The 14,826-nt window shown below is 42.8% G+C and overlaps 1 protein-coding gene across 9 annotated transcripts in view; it reads right to left on the reverse strand.

The window, feature by feature from the left end:
• The window catches only part of TNRC6B (trinucleotide repeat containing adaptor 6B), a 2,246,995-nt gene that overhangs the window by 1,535,297 nt on the left and 696,872 nt on the right, over positions 1-14,826 (reverse strand). Inside the window, exon 1 of one of the 9 annotated variants that reach the window (XM_069652925.1) lies at positions 8,121-8,243. The exons of the other annotated variants lie outside the window; for them this stretch is intronic. Coding sequence (XP_069509026.1) covers positions 8,121-8,221 — 101 coding nt within the window. The 5' untranslated portion in view covers positions 8,222-8,243. Of the gene's footprint in view, positions 1-8,120; positions 8,244-14,826 lie in introns of those variants that run through there. 9 annotated transcript variants of the gene reach the window in all.

Consider the following 14,826-nt stretch of genomic DNA (forward strand, 5'->3'; position numbering starts at 1 on the left):
CGGAGGGGGGAAAAAGGCGCTACCACGACCTGGAGACGAGGCGGGTTAACATCTATACTAGATTTTATTTTCGTCAGTGCGAGCCTTCTCTCAAGAACATCTACGTTGTTAGTAAATCATGAGGGGGAGGGGCAGCGACCACGCTAGGTTGGAGTTATCCTTCCCAGATATTCAGGGGCATCAGCAGTGGCTACATAAGCAAGATCTGGAGGGAAGGGGATGGGGGGGGGGAGAGTCAGATAGGCCGGGGGGGGGGGGGGGGACTAAATAAAGCATTGAAGATGCTTCCAAACCCCTCCCTGATAGACCATTGTCATCCAGACAAATATATCCGCTTTATCTGGTCAACCATGCCTCCCAAAATGCCATCATTAGGATTTGACATAATCATGCTCCGATACCTTTGTGCAACACTTCCCAAAAGTTAATTGTAGAGAAAAAAAAATAAACAAAACCCAAGATTAACCACATATAAGCAAACTTAAAAATAACAAAGGAAACATAAAAAAATATTCCTGCAAGTCACCTGCGCTTCACGTGCTCTGGCATGAAGCGAGATCAATTAGCCGTCTTCCTGCAAGACAAAATTAAAACTAAACCATTTGCCATCTTGTTCCCAAAAAAAAAAAAAAAATTACTGATGATCATTCATAGTTCCATTTCCTCTAGTTTCTACCTTACCGCTTCTTTGAAAACCTACACAAGTGAGAGTGGTCAAGGCGGCAGACATTACCACCTGTAACCTACATGCTTGTATGCACCTAGTAGCGTTCATTGTGACATCTGCCCATTGACGTCACACAAGGTGTTGGCTGAGCAATGACGTCATAAGTTCTCAATCCACAGTTGGAACTTCTTAAACATTCTATACAACATTAAACCATTGTCAACAGTCTAATACAGTGGGATTAAACATTCAAAAGTCTTTAGACTTCTTTTATGAATGCATAACTAAACGGGGGATTAGATTCAATACATGATGCGTGTTTTGACAATTTGCAACATCTTTTGATTGTCAATACCCATCCTCAAATGGAATCAATATACTGATCCTCATCCAAACACGAGTAAAGATGTTTTTAAATTATAGCACCATCATTTTGAAACAATAGTAACCGGAACGCCCATTTGGATAATGCGTACACTATTTTTTTTTATATACAAATTGTTTCAACAATGTACAGAGTATGAGATGTGCATCAGTGTAATGCAATATTCTCTTTCTTGTTCTAAAATAAAAACTAAACAGGGTTGCACAATCACTATTTTTCCAATACTTCATACGATAACGTGGCAATTGTAGCCCAATCGCTGTCACTTATTGATTCCACTTCTCTGCAACAGTAGTTGAAATTCAAATTATTCTTTGTCCTTTTCTAATCTTTGATCTTGTGCAATTGGTTTGCTAATCTACAATGTTCAAAATCATTTATTTATTTCTTCAATTTGATTTACCTGGTAGCCATCTTATTTTCACTTTTTCAGTCCAAAATCTCTGCTTATGTGAAAGAATGCCTCAAGCAGACAGTATACAGTGTGAAACACGTAAACGCACCAAAGTGGGAAACGCGTGTAGGCCAACTACACCTAACATCCTTTAGCATTGTGACCAAATGATACAAAGTATCCTCTGGAATGGAAAATGTTTAAGTTATGTAATGAAACAATTTGAGCAATTAAAGCACATATTCAATCCGCTTATGTTTTAAGAGGTCTGAAAAAGGCCCACAACGTTTAGGCAGCCTAGTGCACGGCAGATTCTATATGGAGTCTATAGTGTGTTAGACAATGGTGGTTCTTCCCTCTCAGTTTTACTTGATTTGTCAGCAAAGTTTGACAAACTTGATCATGAACATGTGCTGACAATTCTCTGAGCGCATGGGCGTTGGTGGCATCATCCTATTCTCAGTTCAGATCATTTTCAACTCTAAGAAAACAGATTGTGATATTGGGATAGCCCCTTTTAGGGTTCCGCAGTGATCCATTTTATCACTGATCCTTTTTAACTTGAATACGGAACCTCTAGGCCTTTTGACAAACAAGGAATCGCCAAACATCAGTATGCAGATGCCACTCACTTCAATTTTAAATATCTGTCATAAGTGATGTCTGGCGGTTACAGAATTGCATACAGGATTTGGAAACGTGGATGACTTTTCTTAATTGAATGCAAGAAAAAAAATTATTCTCATTCAACCCCTTTTTCTAAATGCTTTTGAGGCCAACATTTTCGAAGCCTCTGACAATTTCTCTCCCACTACTAAATATTTAGATTTTATGCTATACTCTCAGCTGTCTTATTCCTCGTGTTAAGCATGATTGTGAAATCTGCTTATTTTCATTTAGTGACTGGGATCTGTGCAACGACTTTTATCCAATGTACATTTTTGAGGTCTAGTGCAACTTGTTTCATCAAGAAGGGATTCGGGAACTCCCTTCTTACTGGTCATCCCCGGTCTACCTTGACATCACTAAAAGCGATCTTCCCTGCTGCCGCCTGACCATGGTCCGGTGCCAGCCAATTTGACCATGTGACTCGGATTTTAACTTTCGTGTACTGGCTTCCTTTAAATACTAGAGTTTTATTCAAATTACTGTGTCTTACTTACAAATTGATTTTTAATACTCACTCCTACATGGACAAGTTGAAAATCTCATTGGGCGCAAGTTCTTTGCAGCCATAACCCATTACGCCTTGAAGTCCCTATATTTAGATGTTCTCACCTAAACAATCTTTTAGGTGCTGCAGTTACTCTGATTATCTTTTTTTTCAATTATTGTTGCATAGTTTACAAGAAACCTTACACAACATAAATAACATTTTTAAAATTCCAGAAAGAAGAAAATCCATATTTAAAAAAAAAAAAAAAGACATAAATCCCACATAAAATCACACAGAACAATTCCTAATAAAAAGACAGATATTGAACAGAAAACATTCATTTAAATACAAATCTATTCGGCAAAATCTAACCTCATTAAACTGACATTACATAATTCCAAATTTTTCTTATCCGATCATTTTTTTAAAAAAAAGAAAAAAGTGGTTATGGAAACCTTATTTAAATGATTTTCTCCAGTTTTACTTGGGAATAACATTTGGCTATGAATCATCCGATTCAATTTCTGTTACTTTTACTCTGGTAGAATTGCATACATTGTTTTACCCTATGGATTTAATACTTGAATTCCCGTTTTATTGCGTTTGATTGGATTGTATGTTTATCTATATATGTTGCCCTGTTCGGCACTCCGATGTACCAGTGTATTGTTCGGGTGCTATAAAAAAATAATAATAATAATGGCATTGCTCCAAAAGGAGAAACAGTTCAAAGCCCACGCCAGTAGTTCCATTTAGTTCTCCTGCTTATACAGTCGGTCTGTTCGGTTTGAAGGTACAAGAAGGAGGGCATTTTCTACTTTGTATTTGTCAAAGCAGAGCACAGGGGGGTTTTCTCCCATCTAAGCAGACAGGGGTTGCATGGCAAAGCAATGATTGTTTAGCAAAGGTTCCACGTTGCCCCTTACTGCATGCACTGGCAACAATCCTATCAAAAAGTGCACAGTTTTCCGGACAAAATAACCCATTTCATCCCACCCTCAGCCATCTGAACACTGCCAGCTCTCCTTCACACAAGCCAAAATTAACCTTGGCAGATCCTACAAGCATGAGGGCCATTTAAAACAAGGACAGACGTTCACACTTAACATACACAAGGTGGTCAACCCTTTCAACTGTCCACAAATCGCGATGTAAAATTATACAAAACAGATGAAAAACAATCAACCCAAACATTTCACTGTATTGTGAATCATACAGGCATAACATACCGATGTATTCAGTTAAACAACGCAAAGCCACACTCCCTGTGCCATAAGTCTCAAAGTATACACACACAAAACTGTGTACTAACAATACTTTATTCAGTCCTTAAAATGTGCACTAGCAATTGAAGTGATTATTCTTTCTGAGTTTTATCATGAAAAACCCCTCCCCCCCCTTGCAGGGTTGCTGCATCACTGATACCATACCAAAGGCCTAGCGCCACGTCAAAAACCTGTTGAGGTGGTCTCTGCTGGTGACTTTGGGGGGCAGGGGGATTTTAATTTTGACTGAGAAGAGCTTGGTGCTTGAGGGAGACAGCAAGGCAAACCTCTGAGTGAAATGAGCAGAGATTCTAGCCCCTGCCCAGACCAATACCTGACAAACGCCTTCTTGGCCTGCCCAGGACAGGCAGAATTACCAGCAGACCACTGAACACAGCACCTGAACAAGATAGACTGGTCAACAAATCTCTGCCTGCCAGCCAAGGTAAGATATGTGACTGGCCCCAAATTCCAAGTAGCCCTTTCTCTGCACCCTTAGCCGCATTTTATGGTAATTGACTGGAGTATACAGACTGCCCCTTCCACAGAGAGAGACACACAGGAGACACAGACACACGCACGTCGCACACACACATGCTCAGAGATACAGCAAGTGAAATGGGACCTGTATGCTAGAGGTGAGTGGTGGAAGTGGGGTTACAGGAGGTTTTGCCTTGGAAGTCCCACTACCCACCTTCTCCCCCCTAAGATCTCCTACCAACTTGCACTAGACACACACAAACCCACCACAGACCTAACCGTGAGAACCTCAACACTAACCGAGACACAACCAAACTCATTAGCACTATCACACACTCCCACACCAGCGGCTAAATCAGACACAAAGCGATATAGTTCACAAGATCTTGGGCTCTTCCTTATGGATAACATACTCCCACAGAAAGCAGATAGGCATTCTACTTCCGACCTGCACCCATCCACACCACAGGTTTAGCCTCCATCTTTCCTACGGTCTCACTTATAAACCCTACCCCCTTTTTTCTTACAGAGCCAAACACATGAGGCCACAAATGGTGGCAGATAGGTGCTATGCAAGACCACTCACATTATATAGTACCTATACAATATCTTAAGTGTTTGCTCTTGTAGTACAGGTGCATGGGCACACGCCGGTCATTATTTTAATTACAACAGGAACTCATTTAAATGCACAAATGAGGCATTGCATTTCAGAAGACTGATTATAAATAGCACTGGCAGGCTGTGCACAACACAAACTTTGAAATGTCTTCATGATAGAAGTAGCTAGAAATCAACGAGTAGACATTTGCCAAGCACTGTCATAATGACCCCGGCCATGATTTGGCAACAGCGGGGAAAACGGTACAAGTACCGAATCACATAATGCTTGTGGTCTCCCTACACAAAAGCCAAAATTATAGCTTTTGTTATTACTTGTTTTTACCTGGCCGTAGGTGCACGGAACCTATGCAAGGGCACAATCCTGTCTTATTATCTAAACATTAAATCTCAGAAGGCTACTTAAAAATAAAATTGGGAGGCCACATACTACACAAACTTTGATGTTACTACATGAGACGTAAGAAAGAGATGGTCTTCATACAAAATATGTTTCAGAAAGATATTTCAGGATACCATTACATTGTCCTTCCAGCTGATATATTCCTATTTAAACATAGACAAATCACTCTCATACGAGGCTGAATATACCAGAGGGTCCACCCGATGGGTGGACGGACATATGTGTCGAGGATGTGACTGTCATGTGTGTATGTTGATTTAGTGTTGTCATTGTGCTTGTGGTTTAGCATTCTGCTTTTGTGAGTCCAAGACAGATTGCAGGGTCAGAACTAGAAGTTCCACTAGCCCAGGCCAGGTGCACAGGACTATTCCCCCCCCCCCAAAGAAAACGATATTCAGAGCACAGGGTGACTTTGTATTGGTGGTATCATGCAGGATGATACAGAAGGCTATGTATTACCACCCTAACGTTTGTATCCAACATAAAACATGTGTACTGCAATAACCTGATGCTACAGGCAAGTACCACCTACGTTGATTGCATCTTTGACATATTTGTCAGTTGAGCATTTAGTTTACATGTGACTGCATGTTAATCATTGTTTTGGGTGTAAAGTATAGCAAAGCACTCACTGGTAAATAGTTGCCCTAGTGGTTGATTACTACTCATTTCCCCCCCCCTTGCGCTGCAACCCATAGAATGCAGCGGAGTCTCACAAAATATTCGATCCAGCTGTTACATACTCCCCTATAGTCAGCTCTGAGCCTGAACACAATACCCTGGATGATTTATGTTTAGAACCAGTCATCTCTGCTCGTAATTGAATAGTAACCTAATTCTAAATACTACTTGCATGCAAAGTAACGCTCTTAATTATCTTGTTTGCTCAGACTATGGCCTTTAGAAGGGACTTCCTACCCACAGTGCTTCAAAGCCATAAAAATAGAAGTAGGCCATATACATAAAAGTCAAAATGTGTTTGTTTGTGTCGGGATTTGTGGCGAAGCGTTGTTCCTTATTCAATTCCACAGTTTTACCAATCTGGACCACATTTTGCATAGTTACCAGTTAGGATCCTGCGGACATTACAAGCTACATGACATTTGGCCACCCCACCCCTTTCCCCGGATTTCAGTGTTTGTCCAAAATCAGCGAAACAGCAATGTTGTCATAGAAGGACTCGTCTCAACATGAGGAGCAAAACTTGAGGTTCAAGCGCTAGGATGCACAGTTTCCAAAACATTTGCACCACAATGAACTGCACCACACCTGGGTGAGGCGACAGGTGATGGGTGGGAGGGAGGAGCGAAGAGCACAGAAGGTCCCAGTATGCAGCAGTAAACCAACTCTTGTCTACCCCCAAAGTCTGCTCCAGGGTGTATCAGCCAGCAACAGGCGCCCATTCTCAGTGCATATCAAGCGATAAGCGAATTGTAACAGCAACCAACAAGATCAGTGTTATGTCTGTCTACATCTGCAGTTATCAAATAACATTTACCGATGTTATGAACTTATCAGCTCAGACACCCCACAACCATCCATCCAACGCTGCACAAAACACGTTTTAGTGCCAACTCATTTTACCGCACGGGGCCAGGTACAATCAAATTTACCAAAATAGGCTGGCATTGAGTTACTACGACCGCTTACTTTTTGGCGCAACTACCTGTGAAGAATGCATTCTGTCTGCGCCTTGCTAATTAGTTTCCCCACTTTGTTTTGGGACTTGTGAAATAAAAAACGTCAGGTTGTCTTACTTCTAGTCTTGTGATCCCTACCATCCCGCATGTTCAAGAGTTGTGCAGGACTGGACATTAAAGAACTTTACCTACCTTATCTGGCGCACGACCCACGATACTTCATAAGGTTAACACACAGAGGGGCATACAGTACATTAATACGCACTCCCACCTCAAAGTCGGTACGACCCCCTCGTCGTGGATTACGTACAGGCCTGATGATACCCACATACATAAATTGAATGCCCCAATACAGAAGTTGATCCTTTCTTATTCCTTTACAAGACGTTATGATCCGGCTTCCCTAAATAATACTAGATAGAGCAAACTTAGCGCCGGACAGAGGGTCCCATGTACCCTTTGACAGCTGGTAGAATGCCCATATAATACAGTACAGACTCACACCTTACAATGCCCCGCTCCTCCTCTATCCGTAATCATATACCCCTCTTCGCATATATGGTTTCAGGTAACGGTACCCTTATGATGCCAATACATAATTTCTGATACTATAATGAAAAGTACCCAAAGACAATACGAAAGCATACACATCTCAACCGAACTAATGCTGAACGAGCAGCTCCCCGAATTACGCAGATCCCTTTACGGCGCACTACTGCGAGGGTCTAAGGGCAGTTCCCGATCCGTGTGCCAACATAAAAACCCTGCAGTTAAACTGTGCACTACAGGGGCACATTTCCAAGCCCCCTACGTATCTCTGGGTTTCCGCTGCGCTCTCGGCGACTTAAGGGGGTGAGGTATTTGGCTACTTCGTCGCTGATCGCCGTACAGTCTATGCTCCCACACCTACAATAAGGTAGAAGTATATGCTGCCCACCCCCCACTTTAGCATTTGGTCGGAAATCTAACAGACCTTCCTTAAGAAAGCTTCCTATTACTGGAGCGGGTTGACTTATCGGGGCCCCTCTCAATAACTACAGCAAGAGAGATTCGGAGCCCCCGATCTCCGAAGGTGTCTTGTGTACCAAAAAAAAAAAGCGCTGTTGTACCTGGGTTGTTTAGCGATGTGTAGAGCTTGCCGAGGACGTCGGCTGTGCTCTCTAAATGATCCTTTGGCCCCTTCAGTCCCAGATCCGCTCTCTGCACTCATCGGCGGCCATCTTCAGACTAGCCACGCCCCCTCCCCCCGCACCACCCGCCTCGCGAGGGGCGGGCTCTGATGGTGACCTTCACAGCCTGGATACCACGTGACACATCCCCGTCAATCAGTGTGTGAGGCCAGAGAAGCCTTAAAGAGACAGCGTAGAAATCCACGACAGCGCAATCAACCCTGCGTGTATATAACATGAAAATTCTAATTCTTCATGGAGATGGGCTGAAGCGCACACATTTCTAAAGTAATTTATGAAAATTCCTATCAATACACACCGAACACTTGGACGAGGAATACATACAGGACTGAGTAGGTGTCACTCAAGGCACGTCCACAGCAATGATCCATGATGTGCGACTTGGAAAACATTAAATAACTTCAACGAGCCAGAATAGAAAATAACAATAAAAGTGCACAAGTGAACAGGACTAGGGAACATTGGTCCCCAAGTAAAACCTAGGGCAATATCGTGAGTGTTAAAACAAAACCATAAATAGAATATGGAATGGGCGCAGTGCAAAACAGACCAAACACAATGTTAAAGGTATTTGTACAGCGCACCCGTCACCAACGGAGTTGGTCCCCAGGCTCAGGTGCATCTGCAAACGAGAAGGCAGGGTGGGTTAGCAAGGTGAAGAGGGAGTACAATAGTGAGAGAAGTGTTGTCCTGTTGGCAGCTTCAGTTCGGTTTCCACCGTGCGCTTAGCTTTGGTGCAAGTATCTGATAGATGTCAGTCCTCGTGTGCTGTTGGTGGTTTATGTGTTTGTTGTTGCAATGTGGTGAAGTGCGTGCTGCTTGCTGTGTGAGAGGTGGTAGTGTGAGTTTTCTGTGCGAGTTAAGCAAGCCGAAATTTAAGCTTTTTGGTTAGTGGGTTATATGTCTTGCAGTTAACCTTTGCAGTATGGCTACATTACTATATTTGAATCCTGTATGGTGGCCTGTATGGTGGCCGAGAGGCCCATGTCCCACAATACATTACGTTTCACCATACAATAGGCAAAGATGTAGGACACATCTAGATTTGAGTGTCCTTCAAAGTGGTGGAGAGGGCAAGTTTTCTTAATACATTACGTTTAACCTTATAATAGACAAAGATTGAGGCAATACTTAGATATGAGAGTCCTGTATAGTGGTAGCGTGGCTCAGTACATTACACTTCAACAATACACTGGACAAAGGTTAAGCTGCACCTAGATTTGAGGGTCCTGTAGAGTGGGTATGATGCAGGCTAATGTTCACAATTCTGAGTGTAGCACTTGCCAACATTCACACATGTGTTTGGATGCAGTGAAGGCCACCATCCACAGCTCCATCCAAGTGTGTCACTTGCCTGCATCACATATAGATAGACTTGTGAATATTGGCAACATTCACAATTATTTCTAGATGGCCCGCTGGCTAATGTTCACAAATTGTCTAAGTTTGGCAATTTTAATCATTCACAATCCTGTCTAAGTGTGGCACTTGCTAACGTTCACAATTCCATCTAAGTATGGGACTTGCTAGGATTCACAAATCTATCTAGATTTTGTCTGGGAGCGGCACAGGCTTATGTTTAGAATTCTATCCAAGTGTGGCACTTGCTAACATTCACAGGCCTATCTAGATGTGACGTCAGGCAACATTTACAATCCTGTCAAGATGCAACGCAGGCTAATGTGCACAATTTGTGTAGGTGTGGCAATTGTCATCATTCCCAATCCTGTCTAAGTATGGCACTTGCTAACATTCACAATTCCATCTACGTGTGGCACTTGCTAGGATTCACAAATGTTTGTTTATTCATTTGTAAGGCCAAAGTTATCAGGACGCGAGAACAAGGATACTTTAAGCTTACATAGTTACATAGATATAGTTACAAGAAACAGTAGGACAGTACAGAGTGTGATGTCAAATTAATAGTACACGTTATCTTACATGTATGGTTACACAAATGCAAAGCGAGATCAAGTATGGGTTACAGGTCAGGTACAAAAGGATTAGCAAGTCATGCTGGAGCTAAAGATCATTTTCTTTAAACCAGTTGATATTTGATCTAAAATGGGGGTAAGTTTGGTCAGTCCTTAAGGTGGGTGGGAGGTAGTTCCAGAGTTGGGCATCTTTGACAGGGAAGCTATTCCCACCGATTGTCGTCATTTTGAAGGACGGGACTGATAAGCAGTTAGTGTAGGCCGCTCTGGTAGGTCTGGACGTGAGTTTTCTTTTGAACCTCTGTGTCAGGTAGCTAGGTGCTGCATTGTTAAAGGACTTGAACGTTAGAGATGTAGTTTTTAGTTTGATTTTGTCAATAGTTGAGAGCCAGTTGGATTGTCTTCTAGTTGTTGAGATGTGTTCTCTTTTGGTCATTCCTAGGGCTGCTCTCAGGGTGTTATTTTGAAGTATTTGAATTTTCTTCGTAATGTGTTTATTAGATCCCAAATAAAGGGTATTGCAGTGGTCCAGTTTGGACAGCACAAGTGCTCTTGCCAAGGTGATGCAACTACTTGTGGAGAGGTATGGTTTTGCTGATCTAATCAACTTACATGTGTAGGCTGTAGATGATGCCATTGCGTTCACTTGTTTTGATAGAGTAAGGTTAGTGTCAAGATAAAAAACTAGCGATTTAACTACCTTAGCAACCTTAATTTTGCCATTTATGTCAAAAGATGTGTAGTAATGGCTGAGTTTTTTAATATTGTCTGTAGTCCCCAGAATGATGAGTTTCGTTTTGTCATCATTCAGGCATAAACCGTGTAGTGCCATCCATGCCTGGATGATGAGGTATATCCTCTTCACCACGGCCAAATCCTGATTGTAAGCCCCAGAAAGTGGGGTGAGAATCTGGGTATCATCTGCATAATTAGTGTAGGCGACACCTAGACTGTCCAGATCATAACACAGGGGCATGGTAAAAAAGTTATACATTGTGGGGGAGACACATGATACTTGGGGTACACCACATGTGATAGGAATAGGGTCTGCAGCTGCTAATGTGGAGAAGACCCTCATGGTTCTCTCACTTAAAAATGATTGGATCCATGCTATAGCTTAGGGCGAGAAATGCGCTGCTGACTCTAGATGGTTGCAGAGTACCTTATGGTCCACCAGGTCAAACGCTGCTGAGAGATCGAAGAGGAGTAGTAAGGCAGATTTTCCCTGGTCTCTGAGCTCATCGACCTGGGCCTTAAGATCAATAAGTGCTGTTTCAGTGCCGTGCTGTGGTCTGAAACCTGATTGTCGGGTGCCAAGGAGTTGGCTCATCTCCAAGAATTTACTCTCTCTAATATCTTTAGGAACAATGGCACCGTAGTGATTGGACTATAATTTGTGGGTATAGCCGGGTCCAGTGTTTGCTTCTAGAGTAGAGGGAGGACCCATGATTCCTTGAGGTTACTCTGTATGGTACCTGAGGTGAATGACGCATTGATAAGCTTAGATATAAAAGGAGATTCATCTCTTGCAGCGTCTTTTATAATTTGGGCAGGACAGTTGTCTCCTCGACAATTTGATGGTTTAAGTGACAGTATTATTTTTTCAACCTGCAGTATAGATACTTTAGCGAAGTTGAATCGCTGTTCTGGTTTAGCAGCAGTGTGTCGTTTGTCAATTTGGAAGTTAATGGGTGGTATGTTCAATCTTTTCTTATCAATTTTAACTTGAAGAGTGGCAATTTTGTCATTAAGTGCCTTCTGTATGTCAGAGCACCACATTTTATCTTTGACACAGTTGTCAGGTACGGGGATAGGGTTCTCCAGTTCCTTTAGTATTGCAAAAAGCTCCTTAGTGCCTGATTTAGCTGGCAATATTCTGTTGTCGAAACTTTCCTTCTTGGCTCGCCGTGTTTTGGTTTTGTATATTGTGGAGATGTTAATGAGGTTAGCTTTGTTAGCCTCAAATATGATATGATATAGTTTATTTATATAGCGCCTATACACAACATGTTTCAAAGCGCTTCAAGGCAGGGGAGGGAACAAGGGAAAATACGATGACATTCTTACAGGCCATGAACAGTAAGGATGTGAAATTAACTATTCACAGTACTCAGCCTGATGACATTTCAGATAGTGCAAGCGCTAAGACATGAATAAGGAAGTGAGTGGGATGGAAATGGAAACAGACAGGCGACTACCGTACTAGGCCTGACAACATTTCTGGTAGAGCCGGAGAAAAACAAAAGGTTAGAGAGAGGGGTGCAGAAAGTGAGGGGCGGAACAAAACAAGCGACTATCCTACTAGACCTGACAACATTTCACATAGTGCTGGGGATGGGGGTTGGGTGCCGGGGGGGGGGGTGTGGATGCAATAAGGGGAGGTGGGAGGAGACAGACAAGGTTGTCATCATACTAGGTTCAGGGACAATTCTGATCGAGTAAGTGTATAGAAGATGGTGTAGCCTCCAAGTAGATTCACATTTACGTTTTTCTTTCCTTAGTGATTTTAGGTGGGTGGTTCACCCCAGGCATTTAGGTGTGCTCTGGGTTTGCTATTCCTCATTGTTAATGGGGCGATCGTGTCAAGGGCATTAGCCATGACTGTATTGAACTCATTAACTAGGGTGGATGGATCTAGTGTGTTTGGTAGTGAATTTAGGGTTGGGATCATTATCGGTAATAGTTTGTCAGTGGTTATATTCTTTTTATTCCCCGTTAAGGTGGGAGCTGCTATAAGGTTATTTTGTGTCGGGTGGATTTTAGCATCTATAGTGAAGGCTATGAGAGCGTGGTCTGTCCATGCTTGTGGACCGATGGTGGTAATATTAGTATTACAGTTATAGTCAGCCACCCAGTCGAGCGTTCTGCCCTTCTCATGGGCAGGCTGTGTCACTTTTTGGGGAAAACCGAGCTCCAAGAGGACATTGGCTATGGTTGTGGCTCGTACATCTGTGGGATCGTTGAAGCCCAAATTTAGATCTCCTACTAAGAGAGCCTGTGATGTATTTTTTAGATTGTCTGCGAAGATCATAGATATGTCCTCCTCGAAGGAGCCAATGGGGCCTGGTGGTCTATAAATAAGGTGTATAGTGATAGTTTGGGAATTTGAGATTTTGTCTGGGAACGAAACAGGCTAATTTTTAGAATTCTATCTAAGTGTGGCACTTGCTAACATTCACAGTTCTATCTGGACGCAACGCAGGCTAATGTTTACAGTTTTAGATAAGTGTGGCACTTGCTAACATTCACAAGGCTGTCGAGATGTGACTCAAGGCAACATTTACAATCCTTTCTAGATGTGACACAGGTTAATGTGCACAATTTTGTCTAAGTGTGGGACTTGCTAATAATCACATTTCTGTCTGGATGCGGTGCAGGCTGATGGTTAATGGTACGTTAACCATATATGAAGATGGAGGCTATGCCTAGATTTGGGAGTCCTGTATAGTGGGAGAAGGGTTAGGTTTCATAATGCATTAGGTTTCAGAATATAGTGCAGTAGGTTTGGTTATATAGTAGACACAGAAGGTTTGATACAACTATACCTGAGAATAAATTTATAACGGGCGATTGCTAGTGTTTAGTATTCCCTAAGAGAGTGATGACGGTGACATTCGCCAGGCAAGCTATGTTCTTAGGTAGGGTAATGTAGAGTGGCAGGACTTTCAGCAGTAGAGTGATTGCTCTACTCCCCACCCATGCCACACTTAGTTTAGATGTTGCTGCTGGTTGAGGGGTGGCCGCTGGCTTCCTCTGCTGACACCTGCAGACACTATCTGGAGATGCCTCAGTAGGAGCCACCCTTTGCCTCGGGGCCCTTCCCTGCAGGGGCTGCCGGGCAGAAGGCTGCCCTGGGAAGGTGATTATTGACTGCTGACCTGGGCAATCAGGGTCGTGGCGGGCTGGGAGTCAGAGGGGGCGGGGGGGAGAGGTGCCGGGAACAACAAGCCACGAGGGCCAGGTCTGGGGCTCAGAAAAGTGGCCAATATAAATGAAATGGCCCAGGAGGGTCACCGACTAAAACTCACCTGAAACCATTTGAGTTGGAAAGTGAGCGTGCAGGGAGATGCCGGTGATTACACCAGGCAAAGGTTAGTGGATTTGTCCAATCAGGGACGGGGGGGGGTGGGCTGATCGGCGGATGGCGAGGTGCCTGGAACAACGAGCCGCGAGTGCCGGGTCTGGGGCTCAGAATAGTGGCCAATACAAAGTTACTACTACATAAGAATTATAAATGCAAACCTAGCTCAACCCCCACTGCCATGAACCATGATTCGGCCACAAGTATGCACTAACCATGGCTGATTGTCATTGAAAAATCAGGTCTGTAAACTGATCTTCAGTTTTTTTATGACTCACATGTATGTTTGCTATAAAATGAATTTAAGTGTTTCCCTACACAGTGAGGTAATACAACAATTTTACGTGGCTGGTTTTGGAAGAAATGGGTCTACGTGCACACCATGTTTGTCGGCGTCATTAGCCATGCATGGCAGAGATAAGACCGTTTTGAAAACCATAACTGGTAAATGTGTAGGGCCTTCTTTTGCTTTGTAACCATATAATCTTTTTCAACCTTTAACATCTTGCTTGCATAAACCTGTATAACTATTATTACAATACATACAAATCAGTGCACATATACACAGTATTGCATTTACGATACTATCCTATTGTGATTTGATTACCTC

This window comes from Ambystoma mexicanum, chromosome 3q, assembly GCF_040938575.1.
Source record: "Ambystoma mexicanum isolate Mex_15411 chromosome 3q, UKY_AmexF1_1, whole genome shotgun sequence".
Classification (NCBI taxonomy): Eukaryota; Metazoa; Chordata; class Amphibia; order Caudata; family Ambystomatidae; genus Ambystoma; species Ambystoma mexicanum.